Source organism: Bubalus kerabau, chromosome 3 (assembly GCF_029407905.1).
Source record: "Bubalus kerabau isolate K-KA32 ecotype Philippines breed swamp buffalo chromosome 3, PCC_UOA_SB_1v2, whole genome shotgun sequence".
Classification (NCBI taxonomy): domain Eukaryota; kingdom Metazoa; phylum Chordata; class Mammalia; order Artiodactyla; family Bovidae; genus Bubalus; species Bubalus kerabau.
In genome coordinates, this window is record NC_073626.1 from 35,293,906 (window position 1) to 35,308,493 (window position 14,588).

General features: G+C 56.6%; 2 protein-coding genes across 3 annotated transcripts in view; both read right to left on the reverse strand.

The window, feature by feature from the left end:
• The window catches only part of CUL9 (cullin 9), a 38,213-nt gene extending 33,355 nt beyond the window's left edge, over positions 1–4,858 (reverse strand). For both annotated transcript variants that reach the window (XM_055571370.1, XM_055571371.1), the window contains exons 1-4: positions 4,313–4,858; positions 1,985–2,617; positions 1,278–1,432; positions 432–944 (exon numbers count right to left, since the gene is read on the reverse strand). In XM_055571370.1, coding sequence (XP_055427345.1) covers positions 432–944; positions 1,278–1,432; positions 1,985–2,579 — 1,263 coding nt within the window. In that variant the 5' untranslated portion in view covers positions 2,580–2,617; positions 4,313–4,858. The remainder of the gene's footprint in view (positions 1–431; positions 945–1,277; positions 1,433–1,984; positions 2,618–4,312) is intronic.
• A 119-nt stretch (positions 4,859–4,977) lies between these two features.
• Positions 4,978–14,164, reverse strand: SRF (serum response factor). The gene is made up of 7 exons (XM_055571372.1): positions 13,269–14,164; positions 11,257–11,523; positions 9,952–10,213; positions 9,276–9,395; positions 8,025–8,216; positions 7,620–7,696; positions 4,978–7,390 (listed from the first exon to the last, which is right to left on the reverse strand). Exons 1-7 carry the CDS (start codon positions 13,782–13,784, stop codon positions 7,295–7,297), a joined length of 1,530 nt encoding a protein of 509 aa, XP_055427347.1. The 5' UTR covers positions 13,785–14,164; the 3' UTR covers positions 4,978–7,294.
• Positions 14,165–14,588: the final 424 nt, after the last annotated feature.

Consider the following 14,588-nt stretch of genomic DNA (forward strand, 5'->3'; position numbering starts at 1 on the left):
GGAGAGGACGGCCGGATCCAGACTTGGGGCGTGGAGCCCTCGGGGGCACACAGGGCTAGGCCTGGGAAACCTCGAGCACACAAGGCTCCCTTCCCCGACCAAGGCATGCCCCACTTCTCCTCTCCTCCTAACCCGGAAGGCCTCTGCTCCCATGCTCCCTCTGAGCCCACTCCACTGCTGCGGGTGGGGATATCTGGATATATCAGTTCTGCCTCCTGGTCAAGGGAGTTTCTCCTGGACCTCACAGCCCACCCATTCCTGCCAGATTTTCCCAGCCCTCCAACAGCCCACTCTCCATCACTGATCCTGTTGAAAGCATTCCAGTTCTCTGGAGGTTTTCTCCCTGGGTGGCCTGCCAGAGCCCCCAGCATGAAGTGTGAAGCCCCAGCGATGCCCCACGCAGACAGACCCCCAGTGGTGGCCCTGCTCACCTGCACAGGGGGCACGCCATTGTTGCTCTGCCGGAATTCGCCCTCATCGCCCGCGCTGATCTCCTCGTAGTCATCCAGCATCCGCACTCGCATGCCCGGCTGCAGGGTCTGCTGCACATACTCACCGTAGCCACTAAGGCTGGAGAATTCAGCGCGCTGGCGGAAGGCCCGCCCTTGCCTCCTGGGGGTCGCAACGATGGTGGGGAGTAAAAGGCTGGGGCCTGAAATGCTGGGCTGAAAGATGGACCGGGTCGGCCGGGGTGGCAACGTGCCCTGTTGGCTGAGGTTCCGGGCCCAGCCCATGCTCCGCACCAGCTCCGAGATAAGGTTGCCCACAGCCATACTGAACTCCAGCTCCCGCTGCCCCCGGCTCTTCTCCCGGCCCAAATCCTCCCTCGAGGTTGGGGAGCCTCGATCTCCGGCCCCCTGCTCTGGACTGTTATTCAGCTGATCCAGCAGGGAAGTGACACACAGGTAGCGTTTCACCAGGGAGAAGAGCAGTTTTCCTGGGATCTGGAGGACACAGTCCATGGTGTAACTTCCTCTTCTCCCAGCTCCCACCCCTCTCCTTTCCCTGGACATCAGCCTCTTCAGAAAAAGATAAAGCCCTCATCCCCACACCTGCAGTTCCCAAACTGTGACTGACATAAGAAACACCCAAGGAATGCCTTAAAACACAGAGTCTTGGGTTCTCATCTCAGAGACTCTGAGTGAGGAGGATAATATGAACCTTCATTTTAGTAGGTTCCCCAGGCGGCCCTGGCACTGGTGCAGCCCTGAACCACATTTTCAGAAATCATGCCCTGGCCCTTGTACACAGCCTTTCCCCCACAGCTGCAAGGGTACCTGAGGCAGGTGAATGCCCTCAAAGGCCATGCAATGCTCCTCGGAAGACGTGGTCTCTGCGAACAGTTCCAGCAAAGTATAGCGGCTGTCAAAATCCATGTGCTGCTCGATGCCGTCTTGTTGGCTCAGTGACAGAAGGACGTGAGCCCGACTCCCTGTAATGCACACCGGATCTGGATCTTCTCCTCAATCCCCACTACGCCTCTCCACATCGCCTGTCCCCAAACTGTCTATCCTAGACCCCAGAGGCTTTCAAACTTGTGACTGAGACTCCCAGGAAGAGATACATTTCGCAGTCACCTGACATGAAGGTACACGATGTGAAACTGAAACATACACTTCATGCTACAAAACTTACACCACTAAGTGCTCTGAGCTGATGTTTAACATTTTAAAAAAATGTTGGTTATAACCCATGAAAGTGATTTCACAACCAAGTAACAAATCTCCAACCAGAACACATAAACTTATTCCCGTTTCTTCTCTGCCTCTGCCCTGAGAACAAACAGCTAAACCAGGTGCTATCATTCTATCCTGTTTCTGCACCTGTGATGGCTTATTAATCTACCTTTTCCCTTTGCAATGAAATTGATGTCTACCAAATACTAGGTGCTCTTACAGAGCTGGGAAACCCCTCCTTTTCCTGTTCTTACTCCTGTGGCCCCATCCTCTCCAGGGGCTCCCTTCTTCCCATGGCTGTCTCTCACCAGCATCGTGGGCTGCCAGGGCCTGCAGCATCTTGCCGGCACTCCGACGGATCTGAGGCTCAGGGTTGCACAGCATGTGCATGAGTAGGTCCAGGGCGCCCGTCTCCCTGAAGACACCGGTGAGGGGCCCGATGCTGGCATAGGCGCTGAGCACGTGGATGGTGTGGAGCACAGCGGCCGTGAGGCTTGAGGTCCCACCTTCTGCCAGCTGCCGGGCAGCCCTGCGCACCAGTGCCCGCACGTCCGCCTCCATCTCTCCCATGGCCACATCGTCCAGACTGCCTGGGTCTCGGGGGAAGCTTGCTGGACCCCCAGCTGTCTCGTGCTGAGGTCCCTTGGATAACGCCCGCTCCCCTAACAGTGTGGGGCAGCTGGCGTAGACCTCGGGGGCCGACAGCCACATAAGGATGTGCTCGGCCTTGCCCTCCTCCACGCCCGCTCTGCCCACTTCCCCACACTTCAGGACACTCCATCGGATCAGGTATTCAGGATGCCCATCCTGTCCAGGCCGCTGTCGAAGGAGCTCTTCGGGATATGCCTGCAGCCGGGGCCCCAAGGGCACCGTGAGGTCCCCAGTGCGCCGTTCTCCCACCATCCTGACTTCCTGGGACACACAGGAGAGAGACAGAGGCACTGTGGGAAAGAGAAAAACCTACGTGAAGGGGGTGGAACCTTGAGGCGCAGACAGGGTGGGGGGTGATTGGTAGGCTGCATGAAATTTGGAGGCCAAAGAGAAAAGGCCAAGGATAGGATGGAATAAATAACCTAAACACACTTTGGGATTTGTAACAAGGAGAACCGAGTGAAAAACAGCGATAGATGGAAATGAAAAGGTTTCCGAAATGGAAGAAATTACAAGAGAGGAAGAGAAGAATAGAAAGCAAGATAAGAAAAAGAGCTGATGGTTAATCAGGACAATTTGGGCAGAACAGGAGGGTGGCTGAGGGGTACAGATCAGGACTTAGAAGGATGACATGGTTGAGCCGGTAGGCCAGCAGCCTGTGAGACAGTGGGGCCAGAACAAGTCAGGAAAGCCAGGATGGGGAAGGGACAGGGAGCATAAATGACAGGTTAAAGCGGGACTGTGGGTATAAAGGGGGGATCAAGGCAGATATTAAGAAGAGAGACTAAAGGAGGCAGATGACTGGATGAGAAAAAGGTATGAGAACACTGGGAAAGGGAGAGGGGACTAGGGATCCAAATGAAATTATGGGAGGAAAAAAACCAAGTCCCACCCTGCCCTTATGCTGTATGTATGGTAAGGGTCTAAGTTAAGTAGATCTAGATGGAGGTAATAATCATGGAGTTGAAGAGTAGGGAATGAGGTCAGGAGACAGTAGAGGTATTAAGAGAGGCTATACAGTACAGATTCAGATACATGGGACTCTGAATTCTGGCTCCTTCACTTCTTATATGCGTACTTTTGGACAAGTCAATCTCTAAGCCTCAGTTTTCTCCTCTGCAAGATAATAATATTTAAACCCAGCTTACAAAATTGTCATAAAAACTTACTAAGATCACATATATAGAGAGTTCAGAACAGCCTCTAGCATACAGTCAGAGTGCTCAGTAAACAGAATCTAATACTACTATTCTTAGCGAGGGAGAAGGTAGGAGCAGTCCCCAGGTAAGTAGAACGCTAATGTGTCAGAATAAAATTATAAGTAGGTGCGGAGTGACGGCTATGTTAGTGATCAGGGAAAGATACGAAGCAGTGTGGGGGCAACAGGGAATGGTGAGGATAAGAAAGGACAGCAAACCCAAATGAAGAAATGGTGATCAGAGCAGGGGTCATGTTGGGGTACAGGGATAGAGGATGAGAGTAGAAGAAAGGCGTGAAGAGGAGGGGAAGACGGGATGTGGCTCTCGAAGCCGGTAGGGGTCCAGAGAGCATGCGGGGGCGGGGGGAGGGGGAGAGGCGCGCAAGACAGGGAGGTAACCAAGTGATGTGCGATGGACAACTGATGAGCGGGATGAATAACACAATCGGAAAGGCCTAAATGGGGGGAGAGGAAGGGCTGGAGAACAGGAGCAATAAACTGAGATGGGGAGGCGAGGTCTTGGTTGCGGGGATGAGACAGCAGGTAGGCGTAGGTGGCAAGTCAGGCCCGAGCTTGCAAGCCAGCAGGGGCGGCGGGGGAGGCCAGCACCCGCCGCGAGAACGGGCTTGGGGGGCGGAGGAGGTGGGGGGGCGCGGTCGGAGGAGGCTGACCGGACCGAGCGAATCTCGGCAAGACCTGGCTCCTGTCGTCAGCGCCACGGAGAGTGGGCAAGGAACCGGGGAAGGGACGGGGCAGGGGCGGGGAGGGCGCAGAACTCTCCTCTCACCTCCCACCTCCCGGCTCGGCCCTCGCTGGGGCCCGGCGCCGGTCCCGCAGTGCTGGCCCCGCCTCCTCCGCGGCTCCCTTCCGGGTCACGCCGCCAGTGCGCGCACGGCCGGGCGGCTACGGGTCCCACCGCGGCCCACAGTCGAGCGCGGCGGCGGCACGGTGCGCCGGCGGAGCATGCGTAGTACCCGCGTCTGGGGGCGCGCTGCCCGCGGAGCCTCGGGGTCGTGGTAGCGTGGCCCGTTTCTCCACAGCCGTAGGCTGCCCTTTCTGTTCCAGTATCGGCTTTGAAGCCCTCCTTGCCCTTTACTGGGTCTGCCTTCGTCTCCCACCGAAACGCACACTCACATCCTAGGGCTGTCCTCTTAGTTTGCTCTAGGTCACGTGGCCATGAGTTTCCCACACCCGAGGCTTTGGATTGGTTGCGTTCTTTTTCCTATTAATTAAAATTGCTTCTCTCTGTGTTGACCTAAGCACCTAGCACAGCTGGGGCTGAAGATAAAGGTCCTAACCATCACCCCCGATGTGTTCCTTAACTGAAATCAGTAGAGTTTAACGGCCCAAAGCACCCATGCGTTTCATTAAACAAGACGCTTGTTTCTCAGCACGTTTGTGTTCATACCTCCCTCCCTCCAATATGGGAAAACAAAAGCAAAGACCCCACAGTCTGTGCACAAAAATGATACATTTATTGAAAGAGTATTTTTTTCTTAATACAAAAGAAAGCTCTGTACATAGGACTGTGACCATGTCCACTATTCCTGGGTCAGCATCCCAGGGGAAGTAGAAACCACTAACATACACACCCCACATTCGCACACACATATTCACTCGGGCACACGCGCGCACACACACACACACATACACACCCCAGAGCCACCAAGGAAGGGAAACACCAAGGGTCGCTGCATGTAAAAATGCCACCTCATCCTTGACGCACGCATGTTCTCCCAAGGCCACGCTCACACAACACACATTATAAGCACTTTGCCTGATTCACTCACTGGGTCTGTCTTTTGTGGGAAGGAGAGGAGGAATTCATCAAGGTCTCCTCCCCAGAGTGAGGGAGAGGGGAGTGAGTGAGTGATGGTGGAGTGAAAACAAAGAGTAGAGAAAAGGGGCTGGGCAGTTGCAGACCTGAGTCCCAAGCTCCCCCACTCTCTGACCCCTGATTTGCCATGCCCCAATCTATAAGCCACCCATAAGTCCCCTGCTATCTTCTGGAGAAGGCCAGAAAGATGGCTTCCATCTTGGCACCCCAAACTGGGGCAAGACAGCAAAGGGGGTTAGAGGTCCGGAGGTTTTCAAACATGTTGGCAAATCATCCCCATGATAATTAGGCTGTGTGTATAAACTTTCCCCACCCCTTCACCTCATCACAGAAGCAGGCTTGTTCCTACTCAAGGCAGACCTAAGGGGTTAATAAAACTCCACCCACCCCCCACTGCCCTGTTTTGAAAAAGCTCCCTCTCTGATACAGGTGGTGAAGGTAGGCTCTGACACAGGGTAAAAGACCCTCCCCCTATGTTGGCCCACCCTCAAGATCTACCCCAAAGGGGGCAGAGGGGGTGGGGCACGGCCCCTGTACAAATTACATAAATACTGAGGTTACACTTAGAAAAATAAAGTCATTTTCTTCAAGGCTTTTTGTCTTAATTTTAAAAAGTTACAGTAGCTGCTCACTCCCTGGGAGAGCTGCCATTTCTGGCTCCCCTAATCCCACACTCAGCCCAAGAGCTGCTCCCATTTCATCTGCCCCCCAATCTTGCCTCTCGCCCCCTCCCAGACCCCACCCTGCTCACTGCAACTTGGGCCCCAGGCAGCTGCAGGCCTGGGGGCGCGCAAGGCTGCAATGCCCATGCGTGTGGCACAAATGAAGTCAGTTGCCTCTGACACCTCCCACCCCCCACCCACATTTGGTCTCCCCCTTCCCTCTCCCTAGCAACAGCTCTGAAGGGCAAAAAGAGGCCCAGAGCTGTGGGTCACCCTCCCCACCCCGTTGGGGCATGGCCTGAGGGCCCCTCCCCCGGTTTTCTCCTGGAAACAACCCAGGACCGGGCAATCTCCCCCCCAACACTGGTGAGCCCCAAGCTCATGGGGTGGCTCTGTCCCCAGAGGCCCAGCCAGTTCCGGGGAGCCTCAGGGCTCCCCAGGGAAGGGGAGCTTGGGCAGGGAGGGGGACGAGAAAAACGCCATAAAAAAAAGTTAAATATTTTAAAAATATATATTTATAGATTTGTTTTCACTTCGTCTCCTCAAATAAAAAGTTCAAAATCAACTTTAAGTAAAGCAGCTGGGAGGAGAGGGGGGAAGACAGGGGAACACGGGTGGTTCCCTCCAAGCCAGCAGCCCCTGGAGTTCCAAAGGGAGTGGCAGGGCAGGGCAGGGCAGGGCAGGACGCCCTGGGAATCTGCTGTGCTGGAGCACAGGCCCCGCTGCTCAGGAGCTGTAGGGGCCACGGGCACGGCTTGAGGGAAGAAGCCCCATCTCCCCAGCTGGCTCCCTGAGGGGCAGGGGGTGGGCTCTTTTGACCCAGCCTGTGGCAGACACAGTGCTGACATGGGGTCAGCAAGGAGACTGGGGAGAGGCCCTCCACCTCGCTGCTTCCTCAGGGGGACACAGTGCCTAGTCCCACAGAGACCTGTGTGTGATGGTGGTGGGGGGCACGGTCCCATCGGGTAAGCTAATACTCATGGCAAACATGGAGCCAAGCTGGCAAGGGGAGTCTGAGGAGGGAGGGCAGCCCCACCGGCAACAAAATGGGAGGCGGAGCTAGAGGGGGGAAGGGGGCGGGAGGCCGGGGTGGAGGGCAGGCTGGCCCATTTCTTTGGCTGGAGTGAGAGGGCTCAGTCCTGTGGCTGCCCACGCTCCTCCCCGCCTCCCTCCTGCGGCCCGTCAACATGTGTGTAAAGAAAACGTGAAAAGGCAACAATAAATAAGTGGTGCCGTCCCTTGGGCCATCTGTCCAGGGCGGCAGGGCGGATCAGTCACTCTTGGTGCTGTGGGCGGCATCCAGGTTCACCACCTGTAATTCGGTGAGGTTGCTGCTGCTCCCGGCCTGCTGCCCTATCACAGCCATCTGGAGGGAAGGGGGTATGTAAGGAGGAGGTGGGGGGCTGGAACTGACCAGCCAGCTCAGGCTGCCCCCTGCCTGCCTGCCCACCTGCCCACCACCCAGACCTGACCAGGAAAATGGATAGGCCTCCCGGCTAAGGATCTTGGCTTGGACCACCCAGTAATGAAATCCCCCAAGTCAAGATAAAGAAGAGGCTGGCTGGCTGGCTGGAATGAAAGGTGCCCCCACCTACCTGGTGAAGCTGAACTGCAGAAACTGGTATCTGCACTGTCCCAGATGGTGCTGTGAGGAACACCTGGGGGACGCCACCTGCATGAGATAACCACAGGAGAGACTCAAATCACTTGCTCAAGAGAAACTTCCAGATTCTGGAGGTGTGATGATAAGTGCACAAGTTGACTGGGTGAATCTCAGATGTAAGTGCCCAAGGGTGAGTGTCCAAATGTGTCAAGTGTGCATGTGAGTGTGGGTGTTCGAGGGTGTGTGGAAGCATCTATGTGTGTGTACATATAGGTATATGTGTGAGCATCTGGTTTGGGTATGTCTGAGTGTGTGCATGTGAGTTGAGGGGAGGCATGTGAGTGTGTGTGTGAGGGAGGAAATGGTCCTCCTTTCTGCAGCCCTGCCCCTGACTCACCTTGCTCCTGGACCTGGCTGTGGGACACCTGCATGGTGGATGGCGCCTGGGAGAAGGCATTGAGCACAGTGAGGCTGCCATCAGCCAGGCCCGAGGTGGGCGCATACATCACCGCATGGGGGCTGGGGTACATCATGTGGCCGCCCACAGTTGTGGGCACAGATGACGTCATGATGGTGGCAGGCAACGTCACTGGCAAACACAGACACACGTCAGGGAGGTCGGGACTGGTGCTGATTGAGAGCCCCCATCCCACCCCCAGGAACTCCAGGCCTCCAGAGCCCTCCTGCCATTGCCCAGGTCGAAACCTAGACAAAGCTCCTTCCTCTGTTCCCTGTCATCAACTGAGAAAAGCCTTATTTTTTTCTTGAACACACCGCACCAACCTTTCAGTGTATCCTATCACACCGCGCTATTCGATTATCTATCTGCTTTGTTCCAAGACCCCAAGGCCCTGGGAAAACAAAGATTACAATGACTGACCCAAGCCAAGGAGACTCAGATACTCTTCTCTGAGAGAGAGCCTACATCCCATTTCTCATTTGTTCTTCTCCTCCCTCTTCCTCAACATGCGGCTAACAGAACCAGCTTTTAAACAAGCACTTCTCCAACGTTAATGTGCGTACAGTCACTGGGGGATCTTGTTAAAAGTGCAGATTCTGATTCAATAGGTTTGGGGTGAGGCTTGAGAGTCTGCATTTCTATCAAGCTCCCACATGATGCTGGTCCTCCTTCCACAGACCACACTTTGTGTAACAGGGTTGTGATTAACAAGAACTTCAAAGTAATTTTATTTTGAAAATGTCTCATTTCTTTTTTTTTTCTTTTTTTTCCCCCATCATTTCTAAAATGACTAGAGACATGGAGGGGACTTATGATTACTCAAAAGCTAGGATACCCTCCCACAAGGAGACAACTGCTCTGTAAATCCTTCCTGGCAATTGAGCAAATGTGTGTCTGTGGGAAAGGAACTTCTTTCAGGGCCTCAGGCTTTTCACCTGAGTGCGAAGGAGAGTGGCCTCAATGGTCCCCAATTTCTTCCTGAAATCCACAGCCCCACTGCAGGGCAGGATTCAAAACTAGCCATCCTCACCTGACTTTCTCATAAGGATTAGGGAAAGGGTTAACCCAAAAGCCTCAGTCTCCACATTAAGAAATATGCTGACCTTAGTTACAGGATGGATAACCTGGGCACCTGCTGCTAGGTCTCATGAATGGAGGGCAGGGAGGTGACAGAGTTTCAAGCTATACCTGTCCCGCTGGAGGAGGTCTGCGTGAGGTCTGTGCTGCTGTCGCGAGAGGGAGACGCTTGCTGTGGGGCCTGGTGCACCTGAATGGCCTGCACTGGGACCTGCTGGGCCACTGCCCCACCTAGAAGACACAAAGACTTACTCGTGCTCTGTCCTACCCACCACCACTTTCACCAAGCTCCCTCAAACACCTCCAGGCCCAGGGGCTGCCATTCTATCCCCAGCTCCCATTACTATCCTTCCTGAGAGCCAAAGAGGCCCCTGAGGTCCAGAATCTTATCTCCATGGGGTTCCATACTCTGTTCTTGCCCTTCCCTCTTTCCCCTGCCCCAGAACCTGCCTCTACCCTCTTTGGTTGACACAGGAGCAGGCACCCATCCATCAAGGACACAATGTGCCTTCCAGTCAAGGTAGGGAAGTGGTAGAATGTCTCCTGTCCCTGTGGCAGTGGGGGCACAGGGCTGGGCTTGCTAGGCAAGGCCCGAGTGTATGGTGGAAATTTACTGACAAGGACAGTTCAAGTCCCAGGGGGTAAGGGCATGCCTACCAATGGGACATAAGAGGCTTCTCTCAGGCTCTGGCCCCTGTCCATCCTCCTTCTGAGTAAGAAAAGACATTCTCCTTGCACCAGCCCTAAACCCACTCTTAGAATGCTCGGTTTGCCCCTTGTGACTCACCGGGCATGAGGGTGAAGCTGGTAGGCAGCTGCATGAGGCCTCCGGAGGAAACGGGGCCACTGCCTGTACTCTTCAGCACAGTCCCGTTGGCACTGCTGACAGCGCTGGGGCTGACGCTAGCAGACACTGGTGCCAGGTAGTTGGTGATGGGAAAGGAGGGGCCGCTGCTGACTTGCATGGTGGTAGAGGTGCTGGGTGCTGTCTGGATGGTGGAGGTGGTACCCGGCAGGTTGGTGACGGTAAACGCCGGCTTCAGTGTATCCTACACCCAGAGTAAAGATGGAGTGGTGAGCCTCTCCCAGATCCTGCTTCTGAGATAGGTTTCTCAGTTTTTCAGGGAACTTAGGGTTTGAGAGCGATCTTGAGGGGTCTGGCAATGAAGCACCAAAGACTTTATTCATTCAGCAAAATATCCTGGGAATAAACTAACCCTACCACTAAAATATTGGAGAGTCTAGAACACGGACTCTCCCCTCAGGGAAGCTTTGTTCTTATAAGAAGGAGAAAGCCACGAGCTGAGAACCAAGCCCAGAGAACTGAGAGGGGTTCAGATCCTGGAGGTGGGTCAGCGCCGGACGTCGGCGAAGCAGTGGAGCTCGAAGCCCCTGATTGGCGGAGGCGTTGCTAAGGCAAACAGTGCCGCTTGCTCCGATTGGCCAGTTCGTGAAGGGCCACCCGGAAGGTGGAGCTCCCGAGAGCAGTAAGAGGAGGAAGCCCCGCCCCCTCTCCTTACCGGGAAAAGGAAGGGGGAGGCGTAACCAGGGCCGGCATCCCTAACAGCCGAGTGAATACACTCCCTAACGTGCGCAGGCCCGGACGTCCTGAAGGGGCAGGCGGCTGGCTAGTAAGGTAGTCTCCAGCGTAGCCAATCAGCCGGCCTGCTGACAGTGCTGGTGGCTTCCCAGGACCCTGGAACCCATAAATGCTCCCTTCCTATTCCCGGGCGACCCAGTCAGCCAGGAGGGCAGGGCTAAACGACGCCCCCGCCCCCAGCAGGGAGACAGCTGGCGGGAGGAATGCAAGAGCCCTGCCAGGCAGGCGGGCTGCAGGCGGGAGGCCGGCGTGGAGCCGGAGCCGGCCTTATATGGGCACGGAGGCCGCCCGCTTATCTAGGGGGCCGGCCTCCTGTCAGGATAGCAAGGATGGACACCTGTACCCTAAGATGCGGGGCACTAACCCGGCTCCACTCCACATCAGTAGGCACCTATCCACCTGTCCAGGCTAAGAGAGAAAGACCCCTTCTTCCCCTCTCTGCTGGTCAGGTCCCTCCCCTTCCTTCCCCTCAGACAGGAGACCCAAACACACCTTGGTCTCCCCACTGCTGTCGGACTCCGACACCTGGTAGGTGAGGTCTGTCTCTTCAAAGCCGGTGGCACTCATTCTCTGGTCTGTGGTGGGGTCTGAGCGGGGTGGAGAGTCTGGCGAGTTGAGGCAGGTCTGAATCAGTGCCTTGCCAGTCTCACTGGTGATCATGGGCTGCAGTTTGCGGGTGGCAAAGGTATACACATGGCCTGTCTCACTGGCCACCAGCAACAGCACCTGTGTCCCTGTCAGCGTGGACAGCTCATAGGCCTGAGGGTAGGGGGGAGGAGATGGGTAGAACAGCAAAATGTTTAATTGCTACCTTCCTTGGCTAGTAGGAAAAAGGGAAGTACACAGTGATCTCAAGCTCCCACTCCCATAATGACCTTCCTCTCCAGTGACTCTAAGGGGGTCCTGTCTGAAGGATATCTGAAGGTTAGCTGAAGAGTAGAAGAAAAACCCATGCCCCTCCTTTGAGGAACAGCCCCACTGACCAGCAGATACCCCAAGCAAATAGTCACAGCTCCTGGTGACAGAGCATATAACCTCAGCAGACACAGAGTGGCCCAGGGAGCTGCTCCTCACTACAGCTTGGTGCCAGAGCCTCACGAAGAGATGGCTCCCAACACCTCCTTACCATCACAGGGACCAGGATGAAGTCACTACTACACTGAGTGTCACATATATGTCAGGGATAAGGAGCCACCTAAACTCTAAATGTCCCATATTTCTTTCCAGAAACTGCACAGGCACTAACCTGTTGCCATTTTGTCCTGCTCTATAGAACTCTGCTCCCTCTTTTCACTTTCTTTGTCTCAATGCAACAGTGTCTGGAGTGATGGGAGATGGCAGCTAGATTAGCAACTACTCTGCCATAATACCGACTCGATGGACATGAGTTTGAGCAAGCTACGGGAGCTGGTGATAGACAGGGAAGCCTGGTGTGCTGCAGTCCATGGGGTCACAAAGAGTCAGACATTAACTGAGCAACTGAATTGACCCTGCCATAAAGCCAGGGAGGGGCCTTCAAGGATGGCCCCATAGGTGGCATCCTCACTCCCAATAAAGTTCCACAACCCACTGGAAGCAGCCTTGGTTTCTATATGGGATGGATATAAACACCCGCCAATGTTTCCAGAGTTCGAGCTTCTTGTTTCCCAGTTTCTCTGCTTCCATTCCTTCCCATATCGTCTATAGCCCAAAGATGACTCCTTTCCTCATTCTTTTCACTGGATAATCAGCTAGAAGAGGAGGCATTGCTAGGTACCTCTGCAAACCTTCTCCCCAAACTCAGTGCACCGATTTTTCCCTAGGGCTGGAAATCCCACTTATCCCAAGGGCAAATGGTTCTGAGGCCTGTCCTGCAGGGAATGTGCAGGCTTCCAGTGGATGCATGAAGACTCATGGCCATCGCAGGACTTGGTTTCTGATGCTCAGGGTAGCATCCGTTTTCCTGCCCTGCTCCCTTAACTGGGGCTCTTGAGCCCCATTCGGTCATCAGCCCTGCCCGTCTTTCCAACCAACACCACTCTAGCGATGCCCACCTTCCTTCCACACATGTTCGCTCATTGTTGTTACACAGCTCCAGCCTCCTCGACCCCATACCTTCTTATCTGTTCCCTGCTTTTCCGGCGCCTTCCCCGGAACACCAGAGAGCACTGGACCTACTGACCCCCCGGCCTCATTTACCACCTCCCCGGGAGCCCCGCAGCCTCCCATCACCACTCTTCACTCCTCCGCTCTGCAAGGGCCGTGTTCCTCTCTCGCGCCCGTCACTCCCACCTCGGCGCCTTTCCTCTCTTTTCCGGACATTCGCGGCATCTCCCCTCTCCCCACATTTCCCTGGCGGCCCCTCCCCTTTCACCCTCCCGGGGCAACAGTCAACCCCTCCCACACACCTCCTGCGGACTCGCCGCCTCTCACCTCCGCCTCGGCTCTGCCTTCCTCCCGGGCTCCCCTTACGCGTCCCCACCCTCCCGGGCTCCCGTTGGCCGGCCAGCCTCCCAGCCCGGTACCTTCTTCATGATGCCCGTCTTCCTCTTGCTGAAGGTCGTGTAGCGCCGCAGCTTGTTGTCGATGAACTCCATCTTGATCTTCACGCGGCCCCGAGTCTTCTTACCCGGCTTGGCCCCGCTCACCGCGCCGCTCACCGGCCCGTAGCCCCCCGTGGCCGCCGCCGCCGCCTCGGGCCCACCGACCACCACACCGAGCTCCATCTCGCTCAGGCTCCGCTTCAGGCCGCGCCGCTCGGCGCCCAGCTCCTCCTCTTCGCCCGACTCCGAGTCACCCTCGCTGCCGCTGTAGAGGGCCCCTGCGGTGGGCGCCGGAGTGGTTGTCGCTGCTGCTGCAGCCTCCCGCTCAAGGCGGCCCGGCCCGAGCCCCGCGCCGTTCCCGGGGACCCGGCCCCCGTTAGCCCCTCGAGTCCCGCCGCCTCCACCGCCCGGCCGCCCCGTCGGCGTCCGGTTCAGGCTGCCCCCCAGGGCTGAGCCCCGGCCCAGCGCCGCCGCGGCCCCAGCTTGGCTCGGTAACATGGCGCTCAATGCAGGAGGGCGGACGGGCAGTCAGCGAGGAATCGGAGCCGCCGCCGCCGCCGCCATCGGCTTCCCGGCTCAACCCGGTGCTCCCGCTGCTGCTAATGCCGCTATCGCTGCCGCCGCTACCGCTCCGAACCCGGGGCCCCTGCACGCCCGGGCCGACCTGGGCCCTCACTTTCCTGCCCCTGTGGCCCGGGTTGCCCCAGGCCGCGCGGAGCGCCCCCTGTCCGTACGCTAGGGCGGCGCGCCCGGCGGCCGTCAGCGTCCCCCGGGGGGCAGGGGCTGCCGGCCGCGGCCGAGACGGCGGGTGGAGGGGGCCGGGACCACGCGCTGGCGGCGAGGGATCCCCCGACCCTTCCCCCCATATAAAGAGATACAATGTTTCCTTTTATGGCGAGGCCGCTCCTTATATGGTGAGCCCCTGCACCCCCGCCCCATTGGTCCGCGGTTCCGGCACCTCCGCTCCCCATTGGCCCACAGGGGGCGCTTATTTGCATAGACATACCGAACTCGCTGCTGTCATCCCGCGTCAGACGGCGACTCCAAAAGGGGAGGAGCCGACGCCTCTTAAAGGAACAGGAGAGGAGGTACGACTCCGCCCCCTGGCCAGAGAATGGTAGAGAGAATTGGGAGGAACCTGCAGAGAGGAAGCCTGGAAGAGCACTGGGGCGCAGTCTTGCGGAGGAGAGGGAGCCGCACTGGGAACTCGGCGCTGCAAGGGCTGGAAGCCAACACTGGGATAGTCCCTGAGTGGATTGTGCGGATTGCAGTAAATTATATGCAGCCCAAATTTCCAGGGAA